This window comes from Plectropomus leopardus, chromosome 14 (assembly GCF_026936395.1).
Source record: "Plectropomus leopardus strain MGB_pleo_1.0 chromosome 14, ASM2693639v1, whole genome shotgun sequence".
Lineage (NCBI taxonomy): Eukaryota > Metazoa > Chordata > Actinopteri > Perciformes > Serranidae > Plectropomus > Plectropomus leopardus.
Window position 1 is genome coordinate 21,007,595 of NC_142189.1, and position 15,805 is coordinate 21,023,399.

General features: G+C 41.2%; 1 protein-coding gene across 9 annotated transcripts in view; it reads right to left on the reverse strand.

The window, feature by feature from the left end:
• The window catches only part of LOC121953328 (ryanodine receptor 3), a 138,139-nt gene that overhangs the window by 41,413 nt on the left and 80,921 nt on the right, over positions 1–15,805 (reverse strand). For all 9 annotated transcript variants that reach the window (XM_088087647.1, XM_088087643.1, XM_088087646.1 and 6 more), the window contains 16 exons: positions 11,788–12,061; positions 11,542–11,656; positions 9,966–10,098; positions 8,617–8,720; positions 8,356–8,491; positions 7,989–8,175; positions 7,741–7,849; positions 7,536–7,656; positions 5,929–6,098; positions 4,697–4,917; positions 4,303–4,393; positions 3,443–3,583; positions 1,600–1,763; positions 1,363–1,441; positions 729–818; positions 482–628 (listed from right to left, as the gene is read on the reverse strand). In XM_088087647.1, the coding sequence (XP_087943773.1) occupies positions 482–628; positions 729–818; positions 1,363–1,441; positions 1,600–1,763; positions 3,443–3,583; positions 4,303–4,393; positions 4,697–4,917; positions 5,929–6,098; positions 7,536–7,656; positions 7,741–7,849; positions 7,989–8,175; positions 8,356–8,491; positions 8,617–8,720; positions 9,966–10,098; positions 11,542–11,656; positions 11,788–12,061 (2,282 nt within the window). The remainder of the gene's footprint in view (positions 1–481; positions 629–728; positions 819–1,362; positions 1,442–1,599; positions 1,764–3,442; positions 3,584–4,302; positions 4,394–4,696; positions 4,918–5,928; positions 6,099–7,535; positions 7,657–7,740; positions 7,850–7,988; positions 8,176–8,355; positions 8,492–8,616; positions 8,721–9,965; positions 10,099–11,541; positions 11,657–11,787; positions 12,062–15,805) is intronic.

Sequence of the window (15,805 nt, forward strand, 5' to 3'; positions counted from 1 at the left end):
AAAGCTGGTGAAATAGTTAACTAATGGTTATTGATAAATGGTGCAACTTGACCAAAGCAACCTAAACATTGACAATTTAATTGCATTAAAAATATGTATGTTGTAGCAACATCCACTGAAAAGAATAAATACAACCCAGATTGCAGTCCCCATTAGTCTAAATGATCAGCATGTGTAAAACAGCTTGTTTAATATAAAACTGACAGAATCATAAATATTGTTTCATGAGGGCTTAAGATGAAATACTGGATCATGAGCTTATAATCATTCTTCATAGCAGAGACAGACAATTTTGTGGACAAACAGACATCATTTTTTGACCTACTTTACTCACAACATGCCTTAGCTTTGGTTTATTTTGAACCTTTTACAAAACATTATTAAGTGTCTGGCAATGAAATATTTAGTTTAACAGTTGTTTGGAGGACAAGCACATTAGATTACATTAGTGTCTGTCTCTGTCCTATTCTGTGCACTGTACCTGTGAAGCCTGAGAGATCTTTCGCATTTTCTCACTCTCCCTCTGCTGAGACATGCTTTCTCCATCCTTGGTCCTGTCGATGCTCCAGCCCATTGCCAGCATGCTCTTCAGGGACTCTCTAATTGGCCATCTGTAAATCTCTTTCTCCTGAAGGACAGAGAGAAAAAGGGAACACGGACTTAACCCAGAATCCTTGATCTCTTTAATGTAACAACTCGACACAAATCTCACATTCAACGTACTGTACCTTCTCTGTAAGGGCCTTGTAAATTCGAAGCTGAGGGTGAATCTTAGCCTTCTCATCCACGCAGTCTCCGTATTTCCACCCCAGCAACACCTGAGGCACAAGCACAGAGGGATGTTCAAGGGTGAAAGCAATCTTCATTGCCTTCACAGTCCCCTAAGGATATGATTTATTATTTGAAAGACTGGGCAAGAGATTAAGTACGCACAACACATTAAGGAGTCATGGTACATTCAGTTCTTGCTGTTCTCAGCTCTTGCTAAATTTTTTGACAGATACAACAATGCAGCCTAAGCAGTTGGCACATAAGAGACTAGGGGCCTTCTACACCAAGACTTGCACAATTATTGTCAGCATGCCCAGAGGATCCCTTTCAGCAGTAACAAAAAGGAAGCATTGCCAAAAGAAAGCAATGCTGTGATTCTGGAAAAAAAACAACAATATCAATATTGATTTGAATTGATTTTTTTTCACTTTGATATGGATGCTTTCCTGCTGGTTTCACGTGCAGTATTTCTTTTCGGACATTTTAAGTGTCCTCTCCTTTTCTTACAACACTCATGACTTGTTCCAGGTCAAATATTGCACAATTTAATACCCATTTTCTTAGGTGAAAGCTCTTATCTTTTGGCCTTACCTTCTCTGCTGACCATTTCTCATGGCAGTGCTCTGCGTATTTGTTGGCAAAGTGTTCAAGCTTCTCTGGAAGGGCAATGCTGACAAAAAAAACAAGAAAAAATGACAATTACTTAGCCTGTGTCTGCAATTGCATGTTACTCAGTTAATGCACATGCATGTATGCCATCACAGGATGATCAAATAAGTCAGGGCGATACTATATTTCTTATAGATGTCTGGCTCTTGCACAGCTTACTTAGCAGTATTGATGGGTTTGGGGTCAAAGTTGCCCTGAGCATCTACAGAAACAGGCTTCTCTACTGTGGTACTAATGGAGGCATCCACGTAGTCTGGTGGCAAAGCTCCAGCTATGGCACTGAGGCAAGGCATGGCCATCTTGAATAGCTCTGCGTCATATTTCTGCATGGTGAGAGAAAGAAAGCCATACAGTTAATGCAAAACCTAAAATGTAAGTACAGTTTTTTATTTAACAAAAACAAGTAAAGTGTTGAAATGTTCATTTAAGATGGGACTGAAATAAAGCTACACAGCTACTCCAGCGTAACAGTGCAGTGGGACCAGGAGAAGAGACGTTAATGAAGAATTATCCTAAAAGCTGAAGAACCAGTTTGAGGCTTTGGATCAATGATGGCTGTACAGAAATTGATGTTTTCAGGCTGGCCCTTTGCAAAGTCTCCTTTCATGAGCGGGCACTTAGGGAGGTGCTGAGCCCCGCCATCTGTATCATGAACAGACCTCAAAGATATTTGTGCCAATAAATCCCTCGTTTACATACATGTTAAGACTGTGACGAATCAGATTACTAATATTACTTGTTTATTGCCTTTGTAGAACATTATATGTATTGCAATCTCTTACAAACTGCTTTTTAACAAGAAGTAGGTGTTATCCTCTTCCAAATACATGGAAATGTAGCATAATAAAGTCACAAGAGAGATATGAAGTCCCTCTCCTTGCAGTGTCCCCAGTGGACCCAAGGCTACCAAACAAATGCTAGGACACAAGTTTTTTCCTAATGGGAGCTATGGGGGTGTTACACATGTGCAATATAACTGGAGCTGCAGTGTTGGATGGTTACAACAGACACCGCTAGAAACATTGGGGTGATGTCCACAGGTGTTTTTTGGGTGTGCACGGCCTGACTAAACTTGTTTTGGTACACTTAAATGGATTGCGGCTGATATATAATAGAACATTTTCATATACAACAGACAGCATCTGTTTTTGTTCAATAATTACAGATTTGTAATTCTAATCCATATCTTTATTGTTCATATCAGTTATATTCTGACTCCAGGCAGACTACGGACATCTCAGAGAAACAAATCAGTCATCCCTTTGCTCCATGACTTCAGCATGTACCACAATAATGTGACTTGATATGATGCCATGACTTCTCCATTGTTAACCTCCTTGATGGGACCTTATTTTTGAAAAAAATATGTACATTAATTGACTTAGGTATAAGTAAACTTTTGATCCCGTTTGAACTGTGCCATAAATTACACAATTTGTCAATCTAAAACATAATTTTGCAAGTCAAGAAAACTGCACTTGGTTATTGTACTTTTAGTTTTGTGTAAAACTGCTCAGTAAATTATAGCTCTTATCTCGCAAAGTAAACCTCACTAACACCAGATAGCTGACGATGCAACGTAGCTCTGCGCATTAACGTAACATTATCTTATCTGGTGTGTGTTATCCAGCGGCTCCTGATCTTTTTATCAGCTGGGAAGCAGAAATAGACACGTTCTTCATGTGAATACACCCTGGTACAAAACATGAAGACATCGCCGCTTAGGCATCACCCATGCAACTTGTTTAGTTTTTCTAATTATGCATTTTCAAACCTTATACCTAAAAAAACATTTTTCCTGACCTGGAAAATTATCTTTTAAATCAAACACATCCATCATCCATGGCACAATTCAAACATAATTAAAAAGTGATTTGTCTCTTTCCAATGACTGCTGTACATATTTTTCCAATATAAGGTGCAATTGTGTTCAACTGGAGGGTGGGAACGTGCCTATCTGTAGAACTGAAAAAAATGGAAAAAAAATTGAGAAACCTCTCACCCTCTGGGACAGAGAATCAAATACTCCCCAGAAGATTTTCTTGGTGAGCAGCAGTTCATCCTCGGATGCTGTGCCGTAGCTGCCCCAGCCCGACGGGAGGCAGTAGTACTTCCAGTTCTGCTCGTAGTGGTTGGTTAGCAGCTGGAGAAAACACACAGGGCAAAGATCAAGACAGGCAGAGTAATAAATATACAACATTTAGTAGCTTGTACAAAATACTCACAACACACCAGCACTGGGCCATGCGTGTAAAGCTAATATCACCTCAGCACGAATGAAATCCAAATGTGTACATGAAAGTACAGAACAAGTGCGTGAAGCATTTCACAGGCCAGTCACAGCCTATTACTTCTTCAGTATTTCTAACGTGTATTCCTGATGGACTGAGTGGAGCAGTGGAGCCTGTAATCACACAGTCCAATACTTCATCCCCTTGTTTTCCCTCCTGCAGCTGCCTACTTCTTCCACAGCAGATGATTAATACTGTGTGTAAGTTAGAAATGTGCACCTTTGAGTTTGTGTGTGTGTGTGTGTGTGTGTGTGTGTGTGTGAAGGCAGAGGTGTATCACAAGAATATTATATTAAAGGTACACCTGCAATAAAGTTGGAGAAAATTAGCTGTTAGTACCTCCCCACTGAGGTGACAGTCTAATAAACTGAGGAAACAAAGCAGCAACCATACAGGCAAAAGAAAAGTTAGATTAACTAAAAAAGAAAAGAAAAGAAAAGAAAAGGCAGACAAGAAAGAACTAAAACTGAGGCATGCGAGCAGACCCACATGCAAAAAGAAATTAAGGCAAGATACAGGATGGCAAAGGAATTTTGAAAAGAGTGAGAAAAGTGAATAAATTGTTGCCCACTCTGAGAGGCATCTTGCAGTAATCAGTCAGCAAGGGCACATCAAAGACGAGGCGGCGCAAGAGCTGCTGCAGCATGGAGGGACGAAGGTGCCTGCAGAATAAGGTGGGAGAGAGATAAGACTGAAGCTGCTGCCCTGAGCTGCATTTAACCAGAACATCTTCTGACTCTGACCGCTTCTGTCACACTGATTTAGACGGATATTTAGGGAAACCAGGCCCTGAGCTAGAATAGAGTTTTTGTTAGAAAGCAGATAAAATGTACTGTTGATCCTTGCTATTCTTGTCAGCTGAGATACCACAAGTGTTTGGTGTATTATCAGGGGCAAAAAAAAAAAAAAAAAAAAACCCAGAGAAAACTTTTAACTTTTTTAATAGAGTTTCATATGCTCCTCACTTGCAGACAGCCAGCAGGCACTCCTCTATGGCGTCCCTCTGGGCCTTAGTGAGTGAGCGGCCCTTGGAAAGGCGGTAGATCGTGTGCAGAGTGGAGTCGATGAGGGTGGCGTGATGCTCGGTGCCGGCAAAGAGAGGGGCGCAGCGGGTTAGAAGTGGGAGCATGGCTGAGCCGATGAAGCGGTTCATGGCAAGGGCTGTCTCTGTGGTACATAGACCCTCCTGTGGAAAAAAAAACAGGTCAAGGGTCATACAACATGTGATGGAGGGACATTAGTTAAATTTAAGTGAGACTATTTAATTTAAGAAAGAAGAAAGAACTCATTCTACCGCTGAGATAAGAGAGGTTTTATGTTATTGAAGGATTTGCTGCTATGACTAGTGACCAGTGGAAGAATGTTACTGAGTACATCTACTCAAGTACAGCGCATATGTATGAATTTGAGGTACTTGGACTTTACCTGAGTTATCTTTTAATGCAACTTTATACTTTTACCCCACTACATTTTAGAAGAAATATTCTATTTTTTACTTCACTACATTTATGTGACAGCTTCAGTTACTTTACAAAGTTCAATTTTTGCATGAAAAACACAAGAAGAGTTTATAAAATATGATGTTTTGTTATAAATTATGAAAGAGTGTGAGAAAGTCAAGCTAAAACAATTAGTTTTAGGATTTCTATTTTGTTTAAGTGATTTTGAATATTGGGGTTGTTAGTTTAAATGTTTGTATAATGTTGAGTATTTTTTTATTATTTTTTCTAAACGGTGATGGGTCTCAGCTGTCCACTTGTTTTAAGATCATCAAGCGCATATTAATACCAGGTGTAAACAGGCTCTCACACACACACAAGGGGACTCCGCTCATAAAATAGCTGATTTTATAGCAGGCCAGGTGCTCAAAATAACTTCCACTCCCTTGTGTGCTGCTGTGCTTTGAATAAACGCTTTAACATATTGTGTGATGATGGATTCATTTTAGCCATAACTCTGCCCACTATGGATTTGACAGTTTAGAGTTGAGCACACCATCAACTCCACAGACATTTGTTGATAAATAAGAGTACAGAACAATTAAATTAATCAAGCAAAGAGCAGCATGAACCAGGGCTTAATAAGGAACTCCTCATTAGAATAAAAGGTTGCCCAATATTATTGATCCTGAATCTCCTTCATGAAGTTCATGTTACATTCATTATTTCTCCCCAATATTGCTGTCAGCTTTACTCACTGTATCCAGAGAGGTAGCGGCCCTCAGGTCAGGGAGGAAGCCCACTTCGAGCAGGTGGAGCAGAAAGCTCTGGTCCTCGATGCCATACACCCTGTCCAAGAACAGCACCATGGGGGCCTTGTGATCTGGACAGAAGCAGGCTGACATGTCTGGCTCAGTCACCGACCCGTCTGAGAGGGATTGAAACGGGGAAAGGAAGGGACAACGTGTAGAGTAAACCACTCTCAGGTATGAAGCAGTGAAATACCCAGAGAGCAGCCACAGTGCATAATGACAAGTCTTTTCTGATTTGGGGAGTCATATGTATTCATTAGGCGGCATGCAGCAGCATGCGGATAAGAGTTTTCTAGCGCTGGAGCCACGGCTCGCTGTCTTCGCTCCTGGCCTGCTGACAGAGCTTGTGTGGCGGTGCTCTGGGCAGCAAATTTAAAAGGCGAGTCTTGCCATGCTTATGCAGATCAATCAATAGAGCAAGACAGCTCGCTATAGAAATGATCTGGCTTACTCAGAGCTATGGGAGTGTGCAGTAAAGCGCTGTGCTGATTAAAAAGGCATGAGCAGTGAAATGTAATCAATAACCTTCCGCCTTGCCCTGAATGTGCAGACTTTCGTAAACCATTGTGCCTTCATGTGAGCTAGACACCCTGGAGTAGCATGCAAATGAACAGAATGTGTCCTCTGGTGCAGGTGTAAGGTCCCGATCAGACAGAGCATGTTTTGTAAGTTGGGTAGGTGTCTGTGTCCCTTTTCGAAATTCTGACAATCTTGTGGGTCTGTGAACTCAGCGCAGGCAGAACTCATCCTGAGTTCTTTTCTCCCGCCACAGCAGTTTGAGTCACAGGGTGGATAATTGATCTGTTGATTCAATCAGAGCTGATGAGATCAATAGATGAGAGAAGCAGCTGCTACAGACTTTCAGAGCCAGTGCATTGAACAATTAATTTTCACTTTCACTGCACCTGGCATAATGCTGTTCCGTCTGTGCCCTGAATATGCTCTGCGCTCAGAGAATATTTTACATTCAGTAACCAAACAGCATATATATTTCAGCAGTGTTTCTAATGAACATTTTGGATCCAGAATTATAAAATTCCTCGTGCCAAAACAAATGAATGTGTGGAAAAAACCCAGGAAAACCCTGCCTTAGTTTACCTTAAACTAAAAATGGACAGGCAAAGGGCTCTGACTGAGAGTGACAGGCTGTACACAAATAGGATGTTGGTTACAGGGAAACAGAGATCTGGAAGTACGAGACCCCCAGAAAGAGAGGGGGTACCACCAGCTGGTCCAGGAGCCTCACCTTGAGGATGTTTGGTTCAAATCTTATTTTAGGATGAGTCGGGGACAGTTTGACAATCTGCTGTCAGTCTTTGGGCCTCATTATAGTTGGTAAAATGTTAGAAATTAGTTGAGGTGACAGCATTTTTTTTTCTTTTGAATGCATGTGTGCCCCTTTGTATCACTCAGTGTCCCCTCTCAGGTCTGTGAACACAGCGCAGGCAGAGCTCTCCATGAGTTGAGAATTTGTGAAAATGTCTTCTGTTTGATCAAGGTCTAGTGTGCAGTATAGTGCTGTGTGTTAATCGAGTCAAGATCCTGACCAGTACCTTTGTTTGTGATGGGCATTTTGAGCGGTATGCTGATAATTCCTACAAGGTCTTCAGTGGGCACCAGAGAGCGCAGGATGGCACGAATACGCAGAGCTTCGCCTTTCCCCTTGTTGATGAGCTGAAGAAGACAAAAAGGAAGTAAAAATAGTGGAAAATCTGTCCCAGAAAAATAACATAAATTAAGAATTCCTATAAAACGTACGTGCATCTCTGGGGCGCAACGTCCCAACAGGTCAATGAGCGCGGAATAGAAGGACATGATGGCGTTGCCCATGTGTACCACCTCCTCCTCATCATCGCCATCAGCAGAACTGACAGTGGGAAAAGTGAAGAGTTCAGGAGGAGTAGAAAAGAAAACAGAGGGCATCACAGCAAAGATGCAAGCAAAGCAGGATAAGCAGCTAATCTAAAGGGTAAATCCTCAGTATTGATTTGATTGATTTTACATACACATCAGAGCTGACTCCATGCACAGAGCCCGGCAGGTCCAGCGCCGGCGTCTCAGAGATCTTGATGGCTTCTTTCATGGCAGCCAGTAGGCCGTTCCCTCCCTCACCCCTTAGGGCAGGTCCAAAACACTCGGGACGACGGATGAGCAGCTTCACCACAACGCTGGAGTTTTCCTCCACGCTCTCGCCTGGAACACAAGCATAAAATCATGAGTGCATACATATAAGAAAATACATAATGTCAGCAAGAAGAGACTCCAGGTAGCCTTGAGCAGCTGAATGAAGGTCTTTCAAACTGAGTTGTATCTTTTCAAGCTTTTAGATAGAGATACAGTCAATGATAAACAGAAAGCGAGCGAGAGTCATACCATTGACAAAGACAGCAAACCGTAAGAAGGAAAGGTAACGCTCCCCCTCAATTGGGTTCCATCCGATGTCTGGGTAACCTTTAGCCAGCAGCATTGGACAACTTTGGAGACCACAACCTGCTAGGTACGTCACCACCTACAGGCATATCACATAAATAACATCACATGTAGTTTAATACTATTGTAGCTTTAATCTATTAATCCTAGGTGATCTTATTGATATGTCTTAGCATCAAGCAGATACACATGATGAAGTCTTACCTTATCCAGATCAGGCTCCTCTAGAGCCAGAGCCAGGCCGTTGTTATCCATGACAGAGGAAGCAGCCACATCTAGAGGAGTGGAGCCCCTCATAGCCGGTGAAGCTACAACACAGAGAGCGCATACAGAGTCAGCTATTTACTCTATTGTATGTTAGCATGTTTTTGTGAAGTGTTGTGCAAACAGCAGGGGGTGGTGTTGCCAAAATATCACTAGTAGCTGATCTGCTAACAGTTAAGAGATGTGTTAAAGGGAGATTTCCCCTACCAATGTGCTGTGGACTCATATACTCATATTAGGTTCCACAGGGTTTATAGGAAACAGGTTATGTCAGAATGAGAATCAGAATCAGTCGTGGCTTTATTGATACCCGGGGGGAAATAGTGGTTCATTACAGTCTCTCTGATGCCAAGCACAGAGAATTATAGAAAGAAGAAATAAGTACCAGGGCAAAGCATGTAAATATATAAAACAGAAATACAGTAATGATAAAAAACAATTAGCACCACTATGTGAATATTTAAATAGTCTAATAATAATAATTTTAATAATATTAATATTTAAAAGTATAAATATGTATAATGTACTCAATGTGTACAATGTGCCTTATGCTACAATACAACATATAAAACTAGTATGCAAAGTTAGAAATACAAAATATATGTCTGATGTTAAAATTGACAACAGATATATAAACGAGTAAGTAAGAATAACAAAAATAATAAACAGAATATATTCAATATGAATAACATGTTAAAGATGGTAAATAACCTTGTGCATACAAAACACCTCAACTATAACATTGTGGTTGGAGGATATTTTGTGAAATTTTAAGATTTTTACATTTAATTTTTATTTCGCTTTTACTGTTAGATAACTTGTTGTCATCTGTTTAATGAGTAGCCTAAAGTGTCTGTGTGCGTTCATGACTGGGTGCATCCAAGGGAGACACTCTCTCACCCCAGCGGGGTCTCTCTGAGACTGTGGCACCGCCATCTTCTAACAGAATGTGAGATGAGTCGCTCTCTCCGCTGACAGATTCTCAGCACTCCGACTCACAATTACACACACGTCTTCTGAGGCTAATATATGCAAGCTCATAGGCGCAGAACAAGTCCGAGGATGGCAAAAGGGTGACTACAGTGCATCACACATATTAATGAGAGCACTGGCTGTTTGTCTTTCATCTGTCCTAGAGTTGGTTTTACAGGTATGTAAAACATCTTTAAGCATCTACAGTCTGCGCATTTTGATTTATTCCTGATCGAGTCCTGTGGTCTTTATCCAGTAAAATAATGTTGCAATGGTAAGAGTAGCAGCTTAACAGAGACACACAGAGATGTACCCACCCAGGCCCACGCTGCTATTCTCCAGCAGGTAGCTGAGGTGGTCGAACATGGCTTTCTGGTTCTGACGGCTGATCCGGCAGAAGTAGCACAGGAAGCGACAGCAGCTGGCCACCATCTTGGGGAATGCGATTTCCTGTGGAATGGCACACAATGACTAAGTAGGTTCAAACATCTTCCCTGGTTGGACTTAAAAAACAGTTGTAGTAAAATCAAGACAAAGCAAAAGTACACAAAATCTATATTTACGAACCATAGACTGTATAAAAGAAGTGGACATAGAAACAATGGGCAACTTCACTGGCTGCAAAAAGAAGTCAAATTGTTTAGAAGTTTATGAGAAAATGAACCTACTTCTCACTTAATTTATTACCTTAATAAATATTTTTATAATAAGATTGTGGTCTCAATTACTATTTTCAAATCTTCTTCAATACAGCAAGATGTTCATTTTGTAAATTATGGTCCCACTTAGAGTAAGAGAGATGACAAAGCTGGGTACACTTTAGGGCATGGCTAACTTGCGATTGACAAGGCGCCACCATGGCAACCTATGAGTCAGAGAGGAGACATAGCAATATGTATCCTCCCCGGCTCCACCCACTCGTCCAAATTTGGTCACTTCTGGCTCCAAAAACTAGGATAAGCGACAGCCAAAATGCCAAATTCAAGACTTCAGAATGGTAGTGCACAAACCATTGGGTGACACTGTGGTAGCTATTGAGGCTGGGTAACATTAACATTTGAACAGATACACTTTCCAGTATCTTAAAATCGGTACTGGTACCCAATTTTACCTTTAACTTTCATTCCTCCGTAATAAAAAAATTACATTTTTGAAGGAGGGAGGGGGGGATGCAATGCAAATGCAAATTTGCTCTTTTCTAATCACACTGTCTCTGTCTGTATGCTTGTGTTTGTGTATCTGTGTGTCTGCTTGACAGGAATAGCTACTAGACTAGTATTACATTTTTTTTTTTACTCAATAATACCAACATAATTTGGTCAGTTTTATTAAAAGTGCAGAGTTTGGTATCTAACCCTAGTGGCTTTATCCACTTTTTTTGCTTAACTATGTAATTAAAACAAATTGTGTGTGTCTGTGTGTGTGTATGTGTGTGTGTGTGGCCAAACAAATTGACAGTCAAACAAAATACTGTTAGTTCATACTAAGTGCTTTTGGAGAGGTTGTTTTCTAATTCTGGGATGCTGTGTTTGCTGAAATGACTTTCTCCAGGCTTGTAACTGTGACGTCCTCTGCATGTCTTCGTTCCTAATTAACGTCTAAAGGCCTGACATCTTCACACACTGCCAGCTTCACTCTGCCCTTTCTGCCCTCCATCCCAGACTCTGATGCTGTCAGCCTGAGGAGGAAGCCCACCTATTGGGACCACGTCTTCATTAATTTGCACTCAAATGATAACACACAAAACTGAACTAAAACACAAACTTTCCCAGTGAGCGCGACATCAGTTTTGATGATACATTACATTAGATACATTATGGTACATTAAACTCTGTGGGTGCCTCTTTAATGGCCTGTGAAAGCAGACATATATAGAGGTAGAAGTTGTTCAACCTGGGAGTTATGTCCTCCGAGCACGTTGACCATGACCTCCATGACAGTCTCATGCATGCCCAGTATTCTCATTAGGTTGGGGTGCTGGTAGAAGACTTTGTTGTTCATGATGTCACTGGAGAGATAAAAAAAGGACAAAATGGATGCATTCTCTAAGAACAGTACATTAAAATAGTTCACAAGTTGAGCTTATAACTTAAATATGTTTTACATAGGTAGAGCTCCTCTGAGGTAATCACCACCTACCCTAGTCCATCAATCATGAGCTTCTCCTCCTCTTTCCCCATACGAACAGACAGCAGAGATCTGATCTGACCGAGGGCGGCCAGGAGGTTGATGGTGTCCTGGACCGAGGCGGCGCTGATCGTGTAAGTCTTCCTCATGGCCCGGAGCAGCTCCCCAATGCTGTCATATTGCCTCCTCAGCAGGCTGAACATCTTTCGGACCAGCTCTGGGTCCTGGATGTGACACTCCTGAGCCCAGCTGACCATCGTCTGAGAGATCAGCTCCTTCAGATTAGCTGGAAAGAAATTTGGGGACGAATGATCATTTTTCCATAACAAGTTTACTTGTTATCATGGAAAACTTTTACATTCATCTATGACTGAATTATGTTGTGTTTAAAGGCCTTAAACATCTGCTTATGAAAATTTTAACATGTACGTCACCTCTGATTAGACACTGACTAAACCGGGGCCAGATACAGAATCTCTCCAACTTAAAACAATAATGTTTTTCAGCTTATAAAGCTCTTGCATAAATTGCTAAAAGGGCACTTCAGTGATTTAGTCGACATGTCAGAAACTTAGTGGGCTTTGGAGAGATGGATTATGAAAATAAAAAGGGCAAAAACTATGCAGCAAAGGTTCAGATGTCTTGAGTATTGGTTCAAATCACTTCCAGTGCAACTCATGACATGAAAAGCAGTGAATTGGCCCTTTTACATTATTATCAGCCTTTAAAAGCGATCTATTTCATGGAGATGACTCCTACCAAGGGCCAAGGCACTTCACACGTTATACACTCCACAAGATTTAACATTAAAGTAGCAACAGTAGTCTTGGTGGCAGCTGAGTCTTTCGACCACTGGACTCCACAGATGATTTGTTAATTTGGGTACTTCAACTGAACTTATTGGAAAAAGTAAACAGCGGGCTGTAACCTCAGCCCATTAAAAATGGCAGCTGAGGTCTTTTTATTCTGAAAAGAACATCCTGAGTGAGATTCCCACAAATTTCCATTTTTCACACCTAGGTGTGAAACCTTCCCCATGGAGCCAACGCTCAATCACCATTGGTCACTGTGGCTTGTGACATCGTGAGGCCAACCAAACCCTAGATTCCACCGCTGCTCACTCTCCTCTCGGGACTCTCTACAAAAGAGGGTCAACCTGCACCTCCCCCGCTCTGATCTCTTCTTCACCTCTCTGCTGCATGAAGCAGCTAAAATTGATCTTCTCCCTGCTTCCCGCATAGCTCTCTAAACTCCACCATCGTCTCGCAGCAGAAGAATTGGACTTCTTCTTTCACGACAGAGGACACAAGAGCCTGTTTATTAATTCTGGTGATCTAAGTAAGGCCCGCTAACTGAGAGAGCAACATCAGACAGTTTAGCACCAGAAACAACAACACAACCAAGCTGAGTTAGCGCCCCTGGAAATGATGCTGCTGAGAATGGTGAGAGAGAATCAAAACAGTAACAATTTGGGCAATAAAACCAAAACAACAACTGCACCGCTTTAAGGGGTCATTAAAACTACATCATGACTATAACTCGGTGACAATGCAGATTATAATAAAGACAAGAAAGGTGTGAGTTGCTGCAGATTTTCTAAATATGACTATTGGTTAAAGATTTTCTAATATTGAAAGGAGATATGCCTTTAAAATATCAGAGAAAGGCTTGCTTAGATGGCGAAGTGCTCGCTGCATTGTGTAATCCTTACTGCATATCATTAGCTTTAAGAGCAAATACTGTAACCCTCCTTCCATTAACTGAGGTCACACTGAGGCACTTCTCCCTGAAACACACACACACACACCTAACACAAAGCTCTATGAGATTGATGTTAAAAGGTTCTCCACTCAGCTGGATGCTCCCTTTTCTCCCCAAACTGGCTCTGTGATGCAAATAAGACCTTGAACACATGACAAAAAAAAAAAGAGGCAGCTTCTTTAAAGTCTTTCACATGACTTGAGTCGAGCTAATAGGACTGCCTGTGTAAAGTAGAGGTAATCAGCTGTGTTTCAACAGCGTCAGAGTTATTTTTATTCTGTTCTGTCGAAAAGCAAACAGTTCACAAGCTCATTCATGAAAAGACACATTTTCAGCGGAGCAGAGAGGAGAGGAAGCCCTGTTATGTAACAAATAAGGGAGGGTAAGCGGACAAGGTATTAATAGTTCAGTACAGTACAATATTCTGCTTCTGTGGTTAAACTGAGACATTTGTTTGGACAGCTCGTATGTGGGTTACCCTTAAGGCTTCATTAAAGCTGGATCAATAGGGTGTGTGGAGGAGGGCGCGCACATATATTTTGTGAGTCTGGGGTATGAGTGCAAAGAGGAGAAAGAAGAGAAAGACATCAATTAAACAACTCAGAACCATAAAAGATGGAGCCATTTGTAAGCTATTGATTTCCTTAAAAGTATTGCAATTATGTGATTGTGTTTTTAAGGCCTCTGTGTCTGTTTTGTTGATTAGATCTGTTGGTTTTCCAAAGATTGTTTGACACAAGGCTGTCAATCACTGCAAGTGTGTGTATGTGTGTTGTGTGATGGGTGGGGAGCCAGCAGAATGTCACAGTCAGCGGTAACCGATCTCGCTGCTGAGAGTTGCGTGGGTGTCAGAGAAAGGGCAGAAGCACCAGCTTGCTCCAGAACGAGAAGCGACATTTCTTCCTCTGAGCCAAGATGCTTCACAACACCTGACTCTCATTCTGTCACACTATCAAACACGCATGCTCGTTCCATCCCTCTCTGTTTTGCATTTGAATACACCCCTCCAGCAATTTGGCCTCACTACACCCCAACAAACAAATCGGACCAGTCTGGTGTTAAATTCCCATGCTCTCACACACATTTCTGTGAGGCAAGTCATCATGTCTGAGCGTTAAATGCTTCTGACGGATAAACCATTCATCAGAGGAGGAAAACGACTTCTGCACTCCTCTTACTTCATTCCTATGAAATAATGGCAAAGACGACGGCGCCTTTTGTATCTTCAGGCTCCCACTGTGCAAGGAGTTATAGCTGCAATAACAGTGCAGAGTATATCATGTCATCTTCACTCCAGTCACCCCCCTGATTCCTGGCAATCACTCTTCTTATACAAGATTTTATTTTGTTTTTCAAAATATATACCAACTATCACAGCTCTTACACACTGTGCCTACAAATAAAATACATCCAATTCCAAACAGATCAAAACATGAACTAAATCAGCATGCAAACACGTCCACAAACAGTCCAGCGGTTTATGATAAATATCCGAAAAGCTGAAGTCATTTCCATCAGCCTCTGTCGTACTTTGTGTTCAGTGCTAACTAGCATATGTTAGCATGCTAACTGAGATGGCAAACATGGAAAAAATTGGCTTTAGAGTCATCATAATAGCATGCTGACGGTAGCATTTAGCTTTGACTACAGAGCAGTTGGTTTGCTTGTAGACTTTTAGTCTTGTTGTACATCTTTGTTTTTTTTTGGAAAAGCCCTTGTTGAATATGAATCAAAGAGCCAGATGAGTAATTTAACACATTCTCTCTGGCCATACAGTAAACTTTACACATACTGGAAGAGCATCTGTCATTGTTTCTCAGAGGCTTTTGGGAGGCCTTGAAGTCACAAGCTCCTCATCTTTTGCCAGTAAATGTGAAAAAATGACTGTTTGAAGTGGTGATTGTAAAGTGATTGCAAGTTAATCTTACAAGTGTGGAAAGTGGACTCTGTGGGCATGAATGTTTTGTAGTTTTTGGAAAAATGGCAAATACTGGAGATACACTAATTTTATCATGAAGATGGAGGAAATTTTTTTGATACGATCTGGGACTAATGTGTCGTGGCCTGTCGTGTTCCTTTTTTTACACTATCTATAAACACCTCTGTGACTTTCAAAGGCCCCATAATGGTAAAAAAGACAGATTTGTGTTTTCTTTCCTATTCTAAAGCAGATACAGGTGCTATATTAATACTGTGAAAGTATTAAAATGCCCAATGCACAAAGAAATGCACACAGTCCGTGTTCAGTTCAACGCTGTGAAATTACGAT